Source organism: Vanessa tameamea, chromosome 16 (assembly GCF_037043105.1).
Source record: "Vanessa tameamea isolate UH-Manoa-2023 chromosome 16, ilVanTame1 primary haplotype, whole genome shotgun sequence".
In the NCBI taxonomy this organism is placed as follows: domain Eukaryota; kingdom Metazoa; phylum Arthropoda; class Insecta; order Lepidoptera; family Nymphalidae; genus Vanessa; species Vanessa tameamea.
This window is the reverse complement of record NC_087324.1, coordinates 10,975,876-10,998,221: the sequence shown is the minus strand read 5'-3', so window position 1 is coordinate 10,998,221 and position 22,346 is coordinate 10,975,876. Positions and strand designations below refer to the sequence as shown.

Below are 22,346 nucleotides of genomic sequence, written 5' to 3'. Positions count from 1 at the left end.
TTCTAGTTTGATATCTTTTCTTTAATGTATTTTTCACGGTAAAGAAGGTTTTCGAGGTTTGGATATGTTTGTGAAGTGATACTGCTTGATATTCTTCAGGCATAACGAAAACTTTTCCATCTTTTGTGGCAATTGCGGTTATGGCGATATAGTTTGACTTTCCGTCTATTGATGGTTTAATTTCAAATGTAAACTTCAACGACTCCATTTTTTTACAATAAATGTCGTTTTATAAGATTTTTTCTTGTATTCTTTTTATTAGGACGACACAGTTAATGAAACACAATTGAGTTTCTCTGTAAAAAGAGATTTATTTGTTTAATTTAACAATAAGAAAGAATAAAATAAAATTTTGTATTTACCTACGAATTTTTACAAAAATAATATTTACATACCTGTAAAAAGAGAAACGACATTTAATGTTTATTTATTAACAATGTCTGTTCCTAAATCACAAGATACTTTATACTTTACTTTATACAATTACGAGATTGATAATATTTTTCATAATTATATTTTTTATAATTTAGTTGTCATGTCACTGCGCGTTCGATGACGGTTGATGCGCGGAATTCAAATTAAAGAATAATACATTTTTTCTTTACATATATAATATTATTTGTTTTAAATTGATACTACTGACGTGTGACAAGTATCAATTTGACGTATTTGTATATTCATATTAATTACTATTATTCTGTAACTAGTTATTCATAAATCTATTTTATGTACGCGCCATCCAAGATGGCCGGTTTGAAATTAGTCACCAGTCGCGGAAATGGTAATAACGGTAAATTGGGCTAAGCATGCGAATACGTCTGGGTAGGTACCACTCCATCACAGTAGCATGTGAAAACGATCCTGTGGCACCCGCCAAAGAGAGGTTACCATTGGTTTTTTAGTGGGTAATCCGATGTACTTGGGCGCAATAGGCGTCCTGGGCACCGTCGAGATCCACATAAATAGACCCCCCCCCCCACGTAGAGGATACACGTAATGCGTTTATAATTCGAGAAAAAAGTGGTACCACCGACTCGTCACATGTTCTCCCACCAACCGGTAATACTGATACTATTGTTGTGTTCCGGTTTGGAAGGTGATTGAGCGAGTGTGAAATGATCTATAATAAAAAGCACAAGGGACATAACATAGTAATTCACAAAGTAAATACACATCGATGGTGTAAAGACGACGTAAGATATGATTAAGATTTCTTACAATGTCAACGTCTATGGTTGATGGTGACCACTTACCATCAGGTGATTAATTTTCCGGCCTTATAAGCTCTTTGAAGAACGTATAATCAACCAGTATAGTACTCAATACAATATAGATTATAAAAAATATATACGACTATAAAAAAAACGAAGATATTTTTTTATTATTATAACAATATTAATTGTATATATGTATTATAACAAATAGTCAAATGCATTTCATTTAAGAAAAACAGTAACTATTGTATGGCATACTAGTAGTATTTGCGGAATCTTATTATTGAAACGGATACCTTGCCCCAGAAACGATCTATTGACTTTGCGGAGCCGGAAACTTAATGTGCTAACCTGTACTTCTCGTGTTTATACAATGACCGCCGCTTATTCTATGAAAATGTTATTATTCAGAACAATTTTAGCTAATCAGTTGATTTTTATAGAATACAAATGCATAATATAGAACCTGTGACTTATACAGTAACGATAAAGAATCCTGAAAATTATTATCACAAAAAAATAACAGCAAAACAAATAACAGAACGCAAAAAGAAATAATAAATATTTACAACGTTATGTCATAAACAATTTAAAAAAAAAAGAGCTTTGTACGTAGTATTTTATAGTACTACGTAAACATTATTTACGTAGTATTTGTTAGAGAGAAATACATATGTTGAAAACCGCGAGCCGGAACGGTTATTTTACTATTTATATTAATATAGATACGTTGATACTACCTTTGTCTAAATATGCTGAACACTATAAATTTTATTAAGAGACAGCATATATTTATTCATTCTTAAATTATATAATCATTTAAAAAAAATAGTCTCTTTGAATTTAGTAAATTTATAACAGTGTGACAATAATGAAAAAATAAATATTTTAATAACAAACATAAAATAAAGTTTAAAAATTAAAAACATTCATTGTTCAAATATAAATAAATTTTTAATTACGTAAACAAATGAACGGAAACATTCTGAAAACAAAGAAAAGGTTCTTTATAATCCCCGCGAGCTAATCCGGGATTACACATTAATATTTAATGTGTAGTAAATAAAAGAAACATAACAATGGAACGGAACGAAACGTAAAATTTATAATAGGCAGGACAAGATTGAAACAGTGTTAATCAAAAAATGACCTCGTCTGCGACTTACCTGTAATTACACTTTTCGGTTAAACACAAAACACGCCCAGCGGCTGGAATTCTATTTCAAACTACATCACACAGGTCACGGCACTAAAAAGAACTTAAACTGTCAAAAGAAATTTTTTGTCAGTGGAATAAATTATCATCATACTTATTTTCAAATTTCGAACTTCGCTTGCATTCGATTTCGAGTCGCGTGCTCCCGTCGCGTAGAAATCTAAACTACATTTTTTTCGTGTTTTTATTTTTTTCACGAACAAATTCAGGCACGTGTCGACGGTGGAACGCACCTTTTTACACTGGAACTGAGGGGTAGGAAACCCCTATTTCGATACTACGGGATCATAGAATAAAAATATCGCAGACTGAAAATTAGGTAATAACTGGAAGTCTTCAAAATAATTAAATATAAAAAATCTTATTTTTTTTTTTGTGAAATTGTGAGTGTTCATATATTTTTTTAAATACAATATGAAGCTAAAATATTTATAAATAGCTACATAAATATTACTCATGTTTTACTTAAAAAAATAAAATCAGGAATAAAATTATTATTGATGTGGGATAAAATCGTTATTAAATATTACACGTCTGATTTTCAGAACAAAATAAGCGATAACGAATGTGGTACAAATAATCTTTGACCAATTTGGCCGAGTGCGAAAACGGGACAACTTATGAGGAATATAGTTAGAGGAAAGAGACGAGACATATTGACGAATGTACAACGTATTTGACCAGCCTTTCTTTCTGCTCAAATAAAACATGAGTTCTGAGAAGGCTTAGTCGACTTGTACGATTTAAATAATTCAGGGACCACCCACCATTAAGCATAAAGTGATCACTTTTACCTTATATCGATGGAAAATAATTTTCGTATCTGGTTGATTGATAAATTACTGATATTAGCGTTTTAAAAATAGAACACATTCGTAATTCGGAAAGATTTGTAATTTGATTTTATTTAAACAGTTACTCGTATTAATTATTAAATTACAAGAATCATTAATAGAATTGTAAATTAATCGGTAATGAATATTTTATACAAGTATGTAATTTTTTCTTATTTTATAATAATAATAATACAATACAAAAAGGACTTTCATAGGCAGAGGATTTCATAGTTATTGTCGATCACATGTTTTAACATAAGTCGTTTTTCGTTTGGTCAACCAAGACATCATCATTAACGACTAGCGAAGAGCTCAAAATATAAATAATTAGTAATTTATTCACGTATAATATATATTTTTATTATGTAGGAAAGCGGGGCACATGGGGCACCTGATACACCGCCTATAAACATTGGCGCTGTAAGAAATACTTATTAACCATTCCCAACATTGTCAATGCGCCACCAACCTTGGAAACTAATATGTTGTATCACTTGTGCTTGTATTTACACTGGCTCATTCAATTTACAAACCAAAACATAACAATTCTAAGTATTGCTATTTCGCGATACAATATTTTATGAGTGGGTCTTAGAGGAGTTTCCACAGAGCCACCAGCCACCAAGTAATACGACCAATAGTATTCATATGGTATAAAATTTGTATCGTTGAAGGCGTATCGTGGTTGCTTTATATTTAATTGAATATTGCAAAATAACTATTCAGAAATACATGTGAAAATCACTAAAAAATATTTTGATTTTCATGCTAAGAAGGCAAAATAATAATTTTAGAAAAAATCTCGAATAAAATATAGAAAAAACTTTGACTTATAAAAACGTATCTTAAAATATGGTGGCTGATGGTCTTTCAGTGACAAAAATTAGGATTTCCACTTAGGGACCAACTCCAAACATATTCCATTTAAACTTATTAAGATATCTGTAATGTGTTCGTTGTTATATTTCTTCTTGGAGTGCCAGTATCTAACGATAAAGATTATCCATCCACACAAGGGACCTTCATTTTTGATTGTGGGCTATCCTAAAAAAATATAGGAACAGAGCTTATTCCTTCTAAGTGGCCAGTTAACTGTCTGTCTTTTCGAGGACCTGTTTGGTAACGTTGACAGCTAGTTCAATAGCGATTGATATTTATATAACAGGACACGCAAGTATCGAGACCGTAACGTCGTAAGCCAAGAAATTTACAAGAGACACCCATAGGGCTTTAGTTTATTCTCGTTCATTATAAAATAATAGCTTATATCCAATTACTGAATTTAAATCTTACTAGTGGGCACTAGTAAGATTTTAACTTGCCCATATACTACTATTTTGTCTTTGCTTATTTATTTATATAAACATATATGTATAAAAATATAAAAAAATGCGCTGGATCAACCTGCACTGAGGAATTGCTTGGATTAATCCCGGCCGCTAAATTTCGCCGCCGGACATCACTTGAGAATTTCAAATTCCATCCATAACACCTTTGTCCGGAAATCCACAACAGCGTTATTTTTAAGGATTTTTCTGCCTCGCACAACCACTCTAGAACCGTTGGAGTTTTCTTATGAGATTCCAAACCATTACGACTTGGGAACCTTCAAGAAAAGACCCTATATTTTTCTTAAAAGCCAGCAACGCACCTTCAAGCCTTGCGGTTATGCAGTTGGTAGTCACGTTCCGTCAGGTGAGGCTCCTGCTCGATAACCACCAATGCTATAAAAACGGTATATTTATTCAGTGACACATTATATGGATAATAAAAAATAGTGAAGATTCAAAATTATTTTAATACATGATATATAAAATGAATTGTTTACAAGTAACATATGATTTTTATTAAAGAGAATATAAGTTCTTGCTTAAAATTTTGATAGAATCGAAATTCCAAGCTTATATTTCCAAGCCTTATATTTAAATAGCAAACTCCGTCAGACGTGACCGTATATTGTATATAACGTTATTTATGGCGATCGGTGACGTACGTTCTAGCATAAAAATATAAAATTAAAAAATACGTATATTTTGTAATAGTTATAAAATGTGTTAAGAATAAAAAATATATCATTGGACTTCCAGCTTGATTTTTAACAAATTTGGTTCAATGGTTTGGCTGTGAAAGAGGAACAGACAGACAGACAGATAGTTAATTTCGTATTTATAAAATTAGTATAGATTTTGGTGACAACTTTGTTGGTAAACGATCAAACATGTCGGAGTCTATTAATCTAATACTGATAAATTAACATTATTTTTCATAAATAAGCTTTCAAGAATTTGGTTAAAACTTCGATTTTGAATTTCCAGCCAAGTGTGGAGTATGAAGGAAAGCAATAAGTTCTCACTCCAAATATCACTAAGTTTTCACTTTTATTTATTTAGATATAAATATTATATTAATTTGTAAGTATGTTGTTAATCGATTTCGAAGCTTGAACTTATCATTATTATTTTATTTTTGTAATAATTTTTATTTTTTATTAATGATGTTTATTATTCTTTACTAAAATACCCTGTAATTAAAATGTTGAAAAAGAGTAACTGTATTTCTTGTCGGTCCTTCTCAGTAGAATCTTTCCGAACCGGTGGCAGCTTTTATGAGCCTACTTGAATAAAGAATATTTTGATTTTGATAACATTTTAATTTTTATATTGTTACATATTATATCAATTGGAACTTTAACTTTCAGAAATATGTATATATAATATGTTATATATGATGCATATCGTAATTACCTGAAATTGAATTATCTCACCCTCGAAATATTGGCAACCGACTTAAGATGATACACCATTTTGATACGTGTAACCTGTACATTTTATAATTATTATAATGAATGTCCCATATCACAGTCTGAAATTTGACGCTCGTGTTCTGCGTTGAGTTTCGAGTTTCTTCTTACAGAATATCTCTAATGTAATTAAAAGAGGTTTACATGATACACTTACCTCGAAGAAAAACTTCGTGTGTAATCGTAATGTGTCAAATTTGACCCCTACCCACGAACCCGCAAGAAATGCTTCGAGCCTTTTCCTCGAGGAGCCTTTTGCCCGGCTGTTTAACATTTACAGAATTTCACTAAGAAATATTAAATTATAAGTACGTTAAGCGTTAACTGCGATGTTGTTAATGGTCCATAATTGATGGAAATTGTTGCGTTTTACGATTTTCTCTGTAAACCTCACGGACGTCGGTGAAATGAGCGCTCGATTATTCAGTGAGTTATTTAAATTATAATTACTGAAACGATGACAGTGAATCGTTACTATGTAATTTGTATTCAGTCAATATTTTTGATTAAACGTTATTAAATAATTACATATAGTCTAAAAATATATATTTTTTTTATTTCATTCAAAATCAAAATATGCTTTATTCGAGTAGGCTTTTACAAGCACATTTGAATCGTCATTTCGCAGAACTATATTAAAGGTAGAGCTACCACCGGTTCGAAATTTAGATTTTACCGAGAAGAAACCTCCAAAAAACTCAGTAGTTACTCTTTTCCAATATGTAAAATTTCGGAAGAAACTTCGACAAGCCCTGTTCAACTGAAGCGTTAATACATTAAGTGATTAGTTGCCCACCATCAAGAGTAGATTGTGATGTGCCGTCGATATGTATGAAGTAATTATATCTAAAGAATCATCAAAATCGTTTCAAAATCAATGCATCGAATGTGTTAAGCACTATAAATAATAAGACTGAATTGGTAAAAATATAAAATAAAATATTGGACCACATCACATACATTACTCTGACCCCAATGTAAGTAGCTAAAGCACTTGTTGTGTTATGGAAAATCAGAAGTAACGATGGTACCACAAACACCCAGGCCCAGACAACATAGAAAACTAATTAACTTTTCCTACATCGACTCGGCCGAGAATCGAACCCGGGACCTCGGAGTGGCGTACCCATGAAAACCGGTGTACACACTACTTGACAACGGAGGCCGTCAGAATCTGTAGCCCCCTTATTTGTCAAATTAATTTTTAAACATTTTTATATTTATTTCAGAATATCTAAATCTTATCCTTAGCCTAACCCATATAGTCAAAACAGACATTGATCCTCGCAATGAATTTAATAATTTCACATTCAAAGATTATCTACAAAAATTTAAACCGAGTCTTATTTGGAGAGAAATCGAAGAAAACAACAAATTTAACGGCATAAACAGCACATTAAAAGATGAATTCGACAATATTTACAAACGTATCGACATATCTGACGAGCTTTTAAATTTGAAAGTTAAAAATGGTGATCCAAAAATAATATTACGAAGAGATGGTAGGCGATGGAAGCCCCCCGGAAACGTTGTGTCGAATAATAACGATCCTTTCAGCGTGAGACCCAGGATCTTCGAATTGATGAAACAGACTATATACCAAGCGAGAAATAAAATGGTCATAATGCAGGTCTTAAGAGAGAAATACAATAGGATATCCGTATATAAAATGGGTTTTTTGATTAGCAAAACGGATACCGCGTGCAAAACTTTTTCAAGATTTGCGTATAAGGCGTTTAAGGCTTGCACTATGACAAGACAAAATGCTATCTCCACCCATCCTTTGATCGATATGTTGGAAGCGAACGAAAGACTGTTAGATCTGTGGTTTGATATAGACCTACTAGTTGATTTGATAAACGTTAATCACGAAAACTGCAAGCGAATGCTAAATCAAGTTCTGACCAATAGAAAGCATGCTTGGAAGTTTATCGATTAATAATATTACATATTAGTATACATTAAATAAAAATAATAAATTAAATCTTCAATTTATATTGTATTATTAATTTAATGCCTAAATTTATACGCGACATAATCGTTATCTAAGTAATAAACAGGAAATCGAATAATTTATCGATCGATCTTAATCATAAACTTGAAAATGTTGAATACATTCATTTTAATTAAATACTAAAAGATGATAACAAAATCGGCATTTTTTCTTTTAATTTTTTTACATCAACGTTGTAAGTTTTATATTACAATATACATTGTAATGTGTCTTTTTATCTCATTTTTTAGTTAAAAGTTTTTTTTCAGGCCTAGGCGAAGACGCGGAATATAAATTTATTGAAATATATGATAATACTTATGATAATGATCGACTTTTTTACGGTGACTTGACTAATATAAAAGAAATGTTTCTACCAGCTCCGGATGAAGTAAGTGATACCGAAAGCGAAGAAGAAAATACAACCACAACAGAGAAACCTGGCGATTTTAATTTGGAATATTTAGAAGCAACAAATCAACAACATGATATACAAGAATTCAATGAAATAACAAAACTTATTAATAACGCAACTAGAAGGTACCAGGGCTCGTATCATGGTTGGAATGATCCACAAAATTCAAGATATTATACCTATCTAGTATTTTTCTGGTATTACTTAGAGGAGACAGAGGATTTAAAAAAAGAAAGATTTATCAATCTTAACATACAATTCTTGATACATACGAGGTATCAGGTAAAAAAAGTGTTATTACAAAAACATCCAATAAGAGCAGACAAAAGATACAGACTGGGTTATCTCTTTAATAGATTGAGGAGGCTAAAATATGAGCAGCAGAAAATAGTAAATTACGCAAGCCAACAGACAAAGTCGGCATTTCGAAATTTAAAATCACAAATAAGACTTTATGAGAAAATGGTTCGTTATGATGTAGATATAACGGATACCATTAAGTTTATTAAAGAGATTGATGACGAGGGAAATGAATTCATACCTATAAAACCAGAATCTTAGAATATATCAATTAAAGTATTCACAAACAATCAAGTTCAGATTATACCTACCAGTTTAAAAACGTTAGATGTTGAATATTTTTTGGAGATTCCACGAAAATTAAATTATTGCTCTTTTATTGGATTTATCAGTCCATGTTTATCAGAACAGTTCTAATAAAACTAAAAAATTTTCATCAATCGAACCCCTTAATCAGACTAAACAATATTCCATTGGATTGCTGCATAAGGTTGTCGTGTCTTGTTTATCATCCGAAAAATTCCATAAGTTGTGTTATTAATTTTTAAATTTGTAATTTTGTTCTTAGTATTAGAAGATTTGGTGATATCAATTAAAATATATTAAAAAAAAAGTTTGAACATACATTCAATCATCTTCATCTTCGCATCTGCTACCGTATTTTTCACGGGAAGTGTTCTGAGGAATTGTTTGGATTAATCCCAGCTGCTGAATTTCAACTTCGAACATCTCGTCAAATTTCCAAGTAACACCTAGCTGTCCGAAAATCCACAACAACGCGATTTTTAAGACATTTTCTGCCTCGCACAACCACTCTGTGGAACCAGCTTTCCTCGGCGGTTTTTCCGAACCGATACGACATGGGAACCTTCAAGAAAAGAGCGTACTCATTCCTTAATGGCCGGCAACGCACCTCCAAGCCGGTGCTCCAGCCCGGTGTTGCAGATGTCCATGGGCGGTGGTAGTCACTTTCCATCAGATGAGCATCCTGCTCGTAAACCTATAGCATAAATAAAAATAATTTCATATAATGTTTTACTCCAATTTTAACATGAATTTCATAATATACTTTTGCTAAACTTAAAATTTAATTATGTCATTTTGATTTTTTTATTGCAATGTTGACCTTTGAATATCATTCGAAAAATAATACAAATAATTTTACAAAAAAAATAAACTGAATGTTGAAATATGCTAGTAATGTCTCATTTTCATGAGCATTAATTAGGGTTGAAATTTCGACCACTAGATCGCGTTTAAATGAACTAATGGTAGTTTATTTATTTATTTGTTACGCTTTCACGTTCTAACTATTCAACCGATCATCGTGAAATACTGAAAATATGTAGTCGGTGGTACAGAAAAAAACCTTGGAGTTAACCTAACGCCTTCCTCCGCCTGGGAAAGCCGTAGATGGTAAATAAAACTATAGAAATTGAAAATATTGTCTCTACTTCTTTTTTTCTCACACACAAACAGTTATTTAAGCCATATATGGTATAAATTTTACATGTTTAATTAGATTTTATGCTAAATAAGGAGTGATGACTTATCAATCTATAGAATAAAATCATTGGTAATTTTTTAGTAAGAAATGAAATCTTTTTTTTTTTATAACGTCCTACTGTACGTCTACGTTTCTTCCTTGTACCAATGTTATGAGTATCACATTTTCTCTTATATATTTAGAGAAGATCATCATATCGTAGTATCATAGAGAAAATCATATCAAATCAAAATATACTTTATTCAAGTAGGCTTTTACAAGCACTTTTGAATCGACATTTAACAAAATATATTAAGTGAAGCTGGTGGTAGTATTTGTATGTTGGAATGTAGATTCTACCGAGAAGAACCGGCAAGAAACTCAGTAGTTACTCTTTTTCAACTTATCGTAGCATTCAAATTACATCGGGCTGGTCGGATGACTGGATTTAATTTTCACTATCAAATGATTACTTATTCGTATTATGACATACTTATACAAAATAATCAATAAATTTATAAAATTAACGTTTTAATATACATACGTACTTAATATTTTCTTGCTAAGCACTCTTCTCATTATCATTATTATTATATTATGCTTCACATTGGTACAAAAAGGGTCTATATAAAAGTTTTAGATTGAAGAACTGAGATAAAAAGAAAAAATATTTAACCGCCTAGAAACGTTGAAATTTATTTGTTTGAAATTTTTATATAATTATATTTATTAAATATTAGAATTATACATAAAACTCAAACTCAAATTCCTTTATTCAATATGGAAGCATTACACTTACTTATTGATAGTCAAATGAAACACTACCACTGGTTCCGAAAAGAAAACACCCTGTCCTGAGAAGAACCGGCGAAAGAAACGCAGCGAGTCTTTTGTCTATTTTATTATTTACACAATCCAATATGAATAGAAATAGCCAGGAGGCGATCGTTTCATTCCCAAGGTGTGGAATCAATCGTAAATTCACTAATTGTATAATGGCCTTTCGCACACAAGCGTTCCTTAACATTTTTTTTAATTTGGCAACAGAGCCGTTTAGAACGCTTTCTGGGATCCTGTTGTAGAACCGTATACATTGCCCCACAAAGGAGTTACTGACTATGATATAAACCTTCCCCTTGAATCTCTCGGTTTATTGATGAAAATCGCATTAAAATCTGTTGCGAAGTTGAAAAGATCCAAGCGTACAGATTTCGGAAATCGGCTTAGTTTTATAGTATGTAACATTGCAAACGTGTGAAGCAGGGGCGGATGCTAGTTATTTTACAAATGTCTCGTAGGTTAGCGATTACGCGATTCAAATACAAGCATATTATGTCGCTATCTTTTTCACGAAGTCTGGTATAAATTGCCGTCTGGGATTTGAAGTTTCTAGAAACGTCGTGAAGACGATTGGAGCGAGTATAAGAATTAAATATCTTATGGATATGTCACCGTAAAATTGTAAATACATTTAGATTATAATCTATCTCGCGAGATTGTGAACTATTGAAAGATTTTGAACCGTAACATACTGCTTACAATTTAACGCATTACTTTTCGGTAGATTATAATCTAAGCATCGAATTAGGAGCGAATTAAAGTTAAATTATAAAAACTCTAACATATCCTAGCCGAAATATCATAAACTATAGAAATATCGACATTTTATTTTGAGTCAAATCATCGTTCACAGTAATTCGGCAGCTTACTATCTCGCGAGATAGATTACAATTTAACGATATTTACAATTCTACGGTGATAGATATATATTAATTTAGAGATTATTAGTTCTCCTCAGAGTCATCGACTCAAAAAATACCTGATTTGCCCTTCATTTAAATCAGTTCTTAATATGCCGTTTAATATTGCTGAAAAGAAAACATGTTAAAAAGCATGAAATTAAATTACCATTATTTAAAATCAATAAACATAAAAACATTGTATTACAAAAGTGGCAATGAAGCGGGCTTTATTGCTTTTAAGTAAGTAATTTTTTTTTCGTTTCTAATTATTTATTTTAGAAAGTATACTGTAGTGTATGATGGTTTACTATGTATGTACTATTGGTGTATGTGGTAGTATGTGTTGTGTTCACCTAAACATTGATTCTATGAGAAGTGTTAGTTTTTAACAACAAGTCAGCAATATAAACAATTTATTTCTCACTATAACTTACTTTCGACATTCATTAAGTACCTTTTATAAATTCTAATAATTTTACAATGAATCGATTCTCAAATCCCGCCTATTTCTCAAATCCCCCGCCGTTCCTCCTTTTTTTAATTATCGTACAAAACAACATACAATTTGATTAAGAAACTCTAATTCCCATAGAATCAATTATTAATGGCGACACTCGATCAAATAAGTTAAGAAACTACATAATTTCGGATTATCGATCTAATTAAATCAAAACCAAATTTAAATTCATTCAAATAGGCACAAACTATATTAAGTGAAGCTACCGCCGGTTCGGAATGCAGATTCTACCGAGAAGAACCGGCAAGGAACTCTGTGATTGAGTAAATCGGAAAAACTATCGAATTTGTGTATAACATATACATAATATATTCTCGTATCGTTCGATGGCAAATTAATATTTTTTTTATGAAAAGAAACGAAAATTAAACAATAATTATCCACAAAAACATGACATATAGAAGACATCATCATTAATAGATCTACTAATGATCAAGCGATCAATTAGTGAAACGGAACTAATTTAGTTCAGCGTTACGTTGGAGAAGCGATCTGATCTTGGAGTGGTGGAGATCAAATGACAATGAATCGCTGTTCAAATTAATGTAAAATTAAATCTTATTATAAAATAAAACGAATATAACATTTATTGTTATAACACATAAAGACGTTCATTAAAAATAATAATAGTTTTACAAAAATAAGTTTCAATGAATGTTATGTCGAATAGCGATTGATACAGGGCTACATTAATAGGGTAAATTTTAGTAAAATGATATAAAAACATTGAGATGACGTGGGACACACTTTTGGAACGATGTTTTTTTCGCTATTTATAATGTACTAGCGACAGGCCCCGGCTTCGCACGGGTGCAATGCTGATACTAAATATACTACAGAATGTCTTACAACGCTCACAATTTTTCGGTCATTACACAATACAAACCGCTATGTCCCTGCGCTTTAAATCTGTAATATTTTCGAAAATATGCGTACTGTAAAGGGTCATATTAATCTATATTAAATTGACAATGTATTCAAGCTAACTTAATTGGATAAGGATTAATGCTGTATTGTTTAAAATCGCTTCGAAAATAAGCCATTATTTCTCGTAAAAAGTTAAGGATAAAAATGGTTATTGTAGGTTATCCGTAAGAGATAGACATATACCATCGCGGGTTTTTTTAAGACCTTTTTAAGGTGTACAATACTGTACACCTTAAGAAGGTCTGTACATTATTTTGATCTATCTCGTAGGGTTCAGCCAGGGTTTGCAATGTAAACAGAAAAATGTGTTTATTTACGACATCACTTCAGAAACCTCTACAATTATCAGTGTTTCTCTAGTTCATAATTGTCAATGTATTATACATATAAACCTTCCTCTTAAATCAATTTATCTATTAAAAAAACTGCATCAAAATCCGTTGTGTAATTTTAAAGATCTAAGCTTACATAGGGACAGATAGCGGTAAGCGACTTTGTTTTATACTATATAACGATAATTATTTAATAAAAGACACAATGAAATAAATTAACGTTTAAGAATAATTAAATAACAGCAAAATCATTTACATCATGTGTGAATTTAAACACTGACAAAAATTAAGTTTAAATAATAATATTTAAAACCGTATAAAATAGAAACAGAGAAAGATAAAAAGAGGGAAAGGTCGCCTGGAGGAAGCGTAACGCTTTATCTTTTAGTGACGATTTCTGCCTCACTCAAAGCCGCATGAAATAACTTAGTTACAAAAAGGCAAATGATATCGTAGCAATATTTGCCGTAAGATTACATCTATCTAGATCAATTAATCACTCGCAAAAACTGGAACAATCAACAAAGCCATTAGAACGATCCCAACAGATACGTATTTATTTATTTCTTCTAAGACTTTTGCTTTTCCGTGATTTTTTGGGGTTTTTTTTTCATATTAAATATATTGATCTTTTATGGCTCCGTTACATTCTTATGTCAAATATAGGTATGCTTAACGTTAATGATGACTGATTTCGGTCGGGGAGTCACTATATTTTACAACGGAGATAAACCAATTTTGCACAATGTGTGCCGAAACGCTTATGCACACACACACACACAAAATCTATTATTTCAATCTCATAATGCAATCGTTCGGCTATCTGACGTAATAAGAGCCAATGGCTTAGCAAAGTAAATATAACGGAATGTTGTAAATATAACTACTGTTATAAATATGGGGGTATTTCTTAAATTTCTTGACAGAAACAATTTGAGGACGTTAACCCGGTCTGACTCGGGGTTTGACTCCATAACCAAGTAACCATATGACATATGGCTGCTGATTAGACCAGCGAAGGAGATATATTACTATGTTAAGACCAGAGGAAAATTTTGGAATTTTTCGTAACCTAATCAACTTAATTCTTATATATTTCAGGTGTCATATCTGTTTCCAATTCTGATCCGTATGTTCCAAACATCAACGACATGTTCAAGTCGCTTACTGAAGATAAACTACTAAGCAGAAGAATAGCGAATCCACCTAATGTTATTATTAAAAACTTAACCATTGACGTTGAGAAGATAAACATAACCACAATTATTGCAAAACTGAAATCTTTTGCTAGGACCTTTGAGAACAACACCGGAGAAGACGTCTTACTAAAGGACAATAAGGCAAGACGATTGGCATACGTCGGAAGACTTTATCAATGGTATAGGGCGTCGACAGTTCTCGTAAAAAATAAACTGTTCGACTTGATGTTACAACTAATATATATGGCGAGACATAAAATAAAACAATTAGAAAACGAACCGTACTACAACCCATCAGATACATCATACCGAATAGCGTTTCTGTATAGGCGGCTAAGACGTCTTTGGAAGAGGTTGCTGGATGTTTTTACAACTATGACCAGGAACAGGTCAGTAAATGTGCAAACTCTTACACTCCTTCGAAATTAATGGTAAAATATTTTAAACAGCCGTCTAATTGAGTCGGTCATTTTAAAAACCTCATAAGTCACACAATTAAAACTTTTCAGTGATCAATAAAAACGGTTTTATGTACAATCAAATTAGATATACAGGACACAATTGTTAAGTAAGTTTGAAGGTTGAATGAGTCAGTGATACGTCATATTATCGTTCAGCTCATCGTTCAGACCGGAACATGACAATACTGAGCATTATCCACCCAGACACACAAAACGCACCAAGTAAACGCACACATAAAGGAGATCATTTAAAACATTTTTAATTGAATAATAAATTATGATCTTAAAATCAAATATTTCAAGAATGTTTTTTTTTTTAATTCATTAAGAATGTCATTTCTAGTAAGTATTTAGGATCCTACCTTATCGATCGGACTGATCCTGCTCATTATACCTAATGGCCAAGTAGTAAACTACTGATTCATGTTATTTTTTATTCTTTTACTTCAAAATTATGAGGCAAAAAACTTTTTATATATTAAGTTTAGAGGCTATCTTATAATCACAAGGTTCCTGGTTCACATTGCGACAAAAGTGTTGTGAATTTTTTTTCAGGACATTTTAAGTACAGCGGCAGTTGACAGTTTTGTTCAAAGTTCTGACCTTGGAATAAAAATGAAAACCTTGATCTTGCGTTCTATTTCCCTTCTTTCGATGTATTCATTTCGTGGTGCCGACCATCTGATGATTAGAGGGAGGGAACAGAGAAAGCGCGTTAACTTGTGGAAGCACGTGTTAATTTATATTGACAACAAAGACGAACTTGTAAATTATTTAAAAAATAATACAATTTATGAAATACTGAATAATTAACATTTTTTTTTAAATCTACAATGTGTTTATAACCATGTAAAAAAAACACACCTTATTACAAAAATAATTCAAATCGATTCGGAAGAACTATGATGATACAGCCAAAAAATCTGCAGTTCGTTATTAATACTAAAATACCTTTTGTCGTTTCAGACACAATAAAAAGAAGGTATTCGATAGAGTGAATCCCTTCCTTATCCTTCATCACAAAGCTGCGAAACTACACGTGGACTTTCTCTACCTTTGGTGGCTGCTAATTAAACTACACGAGAAATATGATTACCGACATGGGATACCTAATACGACACCGATTGATTGATTCTGATAATACGAATATATTTTTATCTTACTGTTTTTTATTAAACTTTACAATGTCATCATATTTTATTTAACGAGGATGAATTTACGGAGCGTAGTTTATAAAATAATAATAAGGCCTTGCTAGAAAACTGATCCAAACTTATGACCAATGAACTGACACTTACTTAGCTGAAAGACTGAACTATTCAGATAGCAATTCAGAGGAGCAATAGCGCCAGTGTCCTGGGTAGGATGCCGTAGAATATAAGTCGGACAAAGTGGTCTTTCTGTTTTGTATATCATCTTTTTTCACCGTATGATTTGATTTAAATTACACGTTGAGTTTGTGATTTAAATTAAATCTTGAGTGAGAGCCTTGTTACTACTATGGATATTGAAATAGCTAATTTAATCACGATTCAAAGGTCGTGTTCAACCTGTTAATTAAAACCTCCGTTTAACTTTAACTTCCTCGTAGTTACCGAATAAAAGATTTTTTTTTGTTCCGATTAAAACCGTCTATTCTCATTATCTACCCTTTTAAATTAAAAGATCAAAAGTGTTTCACAATAAAGTCAATGTATATTTATTTATTAATTAACTTGTATTACATATATAAGTGTATATAATTTAAATATAAATAAATTATAAGCTTATATATGCTCCTTTCCATATGACATTTTGCATAGCGATCATATGACATCACATTTTAGATTCCATGGTGGCGGATTAAGCATGTCGTGTGAAATGATTGCCACAATATTGGCAATGAGTAAGAGACATTCAATGCGATATCAATATTTGTAAATAAGTCTTTTGTCATATAAATCATATTGTTGGTATATACGGAAGCTATTAACAAATAATCTTTAAATTGTTTTTTTAAAGTCATACTTCTTAAGGCGTGTTATAAAAAAGTACGAAAGTGATATTTTATGATTCAAACGCACAGGGTGATGTGAATTCTACTCGCTAAATCGACAATTAGGCAACAAGTCGCATGATACAGACAACTTTGCACTTTATGTTGCAAAGTTAATTTTATTTGATTTGATCACAAAAAAAAAATTGTTAAAATTATACAAATTTAAATTGTGAATATTTAAATTTGCGACATTTATGAAAATAATAATAATTATTTTATTGCAATTAATTATTTGCATGGAATTCAAAACTATTATGTAACACCCGAAGAAGAAAGATTTCTAACGCGCGTACATAAGTACACGCACCTTGCTTTGTTTAATTATTTAACAAATTAATTTGAAATTCATCAGAAAATTTATTTCTTTTTTACGAACCATCTACAAAAACTAATAATCACATATTTATATGATTACAAATTAATTAAGTCCTACCTGAACAATGTGCTTAACCAAATGGATCTTTATGTTATGTAAGTTTCATGGTTAATTTATTTACTTATTCGGGTTTGTCACCGAGTCTTACAGAGTTGGTCACAAGAACAGTGTTTTTTTTTTAAATTATAGCTTTTTTAAGTTACAAATATATTTAACTTAAATAATCTAAATACACTATAAGTTCTTGTTCGGTCAATTGTACTTAACACTTTTAAAATAAACATGTTTTGTGATTATTATAATGCCTAACTAAACCTAAACGCCTTGGGTTTTAAAGCTTGGATTCTAAGGTTGGTTGGTTGGTTGACGGATTGGTGATATAAGGAATAGTTATTATTTCTTACAGTGCCAATGTCTGTGGGTGTTCAGGTGCCCCACATGCCATCCATCTACCAATTACCGAAAGTAAAATTGCTGTAACGTGAACTTTTGTTTTTGTTTCGTTATTAACAAATAAACCGAGGTTCGACAAAGGTGATAGTTATGAATTAATAAACTACCAAATTAAAAGAAGCAGTCCGAGACGCTAAGACATTTAAAATGCCCTTTACCAAAGCCGCCGATTCCTTCAGTTTCTTTACAAATCTTCCTTTTAAATAAAAGGATTTTTTTCGCGACCTCCAAAATGAAGGCTGCGCTCAAGCAAGTCATCTTCGTGGGATACTCATTGTGAACGAACGAGGAAGAGGACTCCTCGGAGTCTAAAACAATCTGAGGAGCGTCCTTTCCAAACACTCGGCTACGAATCCCTCAAAAGCCTCCTCACTGACCTTATTGGTCAACCTTAGCCCGAGCAAGGCTACAACCACGTCCTTTCGCAGTTTAGCCGCAAATAGTAGGCTTGCTCTTCACAGCCGTTCACGTCAGGCTCCCGTCTCCGCTCTCTCCGTGTCAGGTCGGAGTTTTAGACCAACTTAGGCGTCGGACGACAACTCAATACTTAAACAAAAACAAGTGTCCATGTCCAAAGCAAAAAGTCCAGAAGTTACACCTCAGAGACAACGAAAATCAGTTTACAAGCGAGTTTGAAACGACAATTTTAATTCATCAAAGCGTAAAATCTTATCTCAGTCGAAGACGTCTATTCCTGTTCCGCCTCCGTTGGCAATAGCCTAATATTTAATATCCTTCGCTTTTCGCCTTCGTCGAGATTTGGAATATCAGATGCAACAAGATTATTTCGAATCTGAATAGTAACTACTATGACCAAAGACTAGCGCGTTCAAACAAAAAAACACAAACACTTCAGGTTCATTACATTAGTTTACCATTTTCCATTGAAAGAGTTACACTTTAGTTAGTTGTATTTCCCAACAAATTTATTATCTGTATAGATTAAGAAAAATAGGATTAGTAAATTAAGTATTATTTTTTTTATTTTTAATCAGGTTTTGGATACACCCTATCTACGACAATATCAGGAAATATTTCTGAAAGTACGGACGTTCCAATTGCTAATTCTGTTAATACTACCAGTATTGACGAGAATATTATCCTAGATTATTTATATGGCAACCAATCAGATACCAACGAAGATAATTTAGACTTTAGCATGATGGACATTGATACTGTTAAAAAGTTATTCGCAAACGCACGCAATGGCGGCCTCGTTAATGAAACGGGATCAGTTAAAAATATTGAAAGGGGCCGGAAGCCTTCGGATGAGGCTAATCAAGACGGTCCTTACTTCATGACCAAATCTTTAGATCTCATGAAACAGTCCATATATGCAACAAGAATCCGTCTTCAAGAGACGAGAAGTCTGAGAAAAAAATATTCACGCGATCCTTGTTATAACTTAGCAATTTATTACGGTTCTTTGATGCAATTGAGAATAAAATTGGACAATGTATATAACAGTTTGATGAAGTTAGATTACAATGTAAAATTTTTATGGTTCCTGAAACTGTATGAGCGCTGCTTGGCGATAAACGTCGATGTGACATTCATAGTAGAACGAATGTTTAAAATAAAGGGTCTCTTACTGTCGGAAATATCCTAAGATACATTAAATAATTTATTTCTTATGCTATTTATTGATTTAAGTAAATAGTACAATAGAACAGAAATATTAACTAACGATAAAGTAACACATAAACCAATCAAGTTTCTACCAATATCTAACACAGATATGAGGCAGGAAGTAATACGGGAGACAAGAATAGTAAATATAAGAATTTAAACAATTCATTACAAAATCAAAATCCAATTAATAACAGTGATTAAAAATAATAAATACACGAAACGAATTAACATCAATTGATTTAGAAATTCATAAATAGGTTACTTTTATAAAACTTAAAAGGGAACATGAAAATATCAAATAGTATTAAATGTTTTATTGTACATATTACACGGACGATGGATGAAATTATTTTGGTCATATTTAGTTTATGTACAGAGCAAATCAAAAACAGCATTATTTAAAAGTTAAAATATGATTACATGTAGTATAAAAAACTACGTGTTACGAACTCAGTATGTTATTAAATTAAAATTATTTATTCGTTTAATACTTTATTATGAAAGAAATATATCAGAAATATAAAATTACATAATTATACAAAATATGTCAAAGAGTACTAAGTATGAAAGACAATCTTATCTCTTGAAGAGATTTCTTCCAGCACACCGAAAAACAAAGTAATACTAACATAGAAAAATAATGTACAGGTAGACACGTACCGTCATAAAAATGAAATTATTTTAAAACGAATTAATATTTTCTTAATCTTCTTGCTTTTTTGATCGTAAAATGTATCTTCATTCGTCCTCTCGCTCTGCCTTCTTTTGTACCTCATAAACATATACCCTTGCAATATAATTGTTTTGCAATACTTTCAGAATTGAAATTTTTAAACGATGTCATGTCATGATCACATTAACGCCATCATGAAAGGGAATGTTTTCTTGGGAAGTTTTAAATACTTTACTTATTCCTTGTTGGTCCTGCTCATATCACGGTTAGGACCCATTTGTTTTTTGTGAATAATTCTCAATGGCCCTTAAAGGTTTAGATGTACAATGTGTTACAGTACATCTAAACCTTTACCAAGGCACGGGGCCTTGAAAAGCCCGTAAAGCCGACAGAAGTATTTATAGATTCGGTTGGTAGACAAGCAAATGGACCGTATGATTAGTAGTCACAACAGAATTAAGATGTTATGTTCCTTGTGCCTGTAGTTACACTAGCTGACTCATCTTTCAAACTGGAAAATAGCCATGCTAACTATGGCTGCTTGGCGGTAGAACATATGATGCGAGGGTGGTACCTACACAGACGGGCTTGCACAAAGCCCTATCATCATGTAAAATGTCTCTAAAATCGTGTCGGATTGATCCGATCAGACAATTAGAATTATAGTACAATTTAAAGAGAGAAGGGAAATATTTCCCTCTCTCTTTAAATAATATCTCCTGCAGATTCATATATTGATATATAAATATTCAATTCTATTTGGTTTAGAATTTCAACGTCATTGAAAGCTTGAATCACATCGGCACAGAGGTCGCCTAGCGATTTTGTCTCCCAGATTCGATGAACACCTCATAAATTGGATGACGAGTAATCTATGATGTATGACTATATATAAAGAGGTTTTTAATCAAAAGCTAAAAATGAAACAAAAATATTTTTAAAACATTTATTAAAAAATTAATACGTATAGAATAGCATCAATAAAATTAAAAACATAACGAAGGAATGCTATATTATACATGATTAAATCTCATTTAAAACTCAATATTCGCTTAAATAAGAACTAAATAATTAATAAAATCTAGGTACATGTGATATTAAATAAAGTACTCAAAACATTGAAAAATACTTAACAATGAAATCGATGTTACCATATGCATAAAATAATATGCTCCGTATTGATTTAATTTAAAATTGTTTTAATATATAATCTGTGGAAATGTGATGTAATGACTAAATAATAACTTAGAACTTGAAACTTTATTAACACTTAACAATATTCTAATATTGTGATGCCATCGATTCCAAGGGACATGTTACACGCGACATGAAACAGCTCTAGTTGAAATTAAATGTTAAATTATTCCAATCTTATGGTTTACATAAGGTACCACAAACAAAGCGGCAGGTTTTGTGGTGTACTTTATATTATAGGCAGGTTACCTGTCAAAATAGCCGATACAGTAAGCATGGGTCATATATGCAAAACAGAGAAATGGTTAACTATCATTTGTCTGCTGATGCAGCTCACAAAATAATCCCAGTTGCTGTATTGAACAACTTATAAGACAGGCTTATAAAACTTTATTTCTAGGGACTATTTAATTTAACCAATTATAAGCAAACGAATCGTTTCTCGAATGGGAATCGGGCATGAGTGGACTTCAACAACGTATTAATAGATTACATACAGTTTAAATATTTGAATAATTATTTGTTTCCATGTTAATAGCTTA

At 31.6% G+C, this 22,346-nt stretch overlaps 3 protein-coding genes across 3 annotated transcripts in view; 2 read left to right on the top strand and 1 right to left on the bottom strand.

Moving 5' to 3' along the window:
* The window catches only part of LOC113394249 (uncharacterized), a 305,225-nt gene extending 302,568 nt beyond the window's left edge, over positions 1–2,657 (bottom strand). Inside the window, exon 1 of the mRNA XM_064217365.1 lies at positions 2,381–2,657. The gene's annotated coding sequence lies outside the window, so the exon portion shown is untranslated. The remainder of the gene's footprint in view (positions 1–2,380) is intronic.
* LOC135193707 (uncharacterized) lies at positions 745–8,005 on the top strand. The gene is made up of 2 exons (XM_064217388.1): positions 745–790; positions 7,296–8,005. Exons 1-2 carry the CDS (start codon positions 745–747, stop codon positions 8,003–8,005), a joined length of 756 nt encoding a protein of 251 aa, XP_064073458.1.
* A 421-nt stretch (positions 8,006–8,426) lies between these two features.
* Positions 8,427–16,605, top strand: LOC135193706 (uncharacterized). Its single transcript, XM_064217387.1, has 3 exons — positions 8,427–8,619; positions 14,880–15,370; positions 16,421–16,605. The coding sequence occupies exons 1-3, from the start codon at positions 8,427–8,429 to the stop codon at positions 16,568–16,570; spliced, it is 834 nt and encodes a 277-aa protein (XP_064073457.1). The 3' UTR covers positions 16,571–16,605.
* Positions 16,606–22,346: the final 5,741 nt, after the last annotated feature.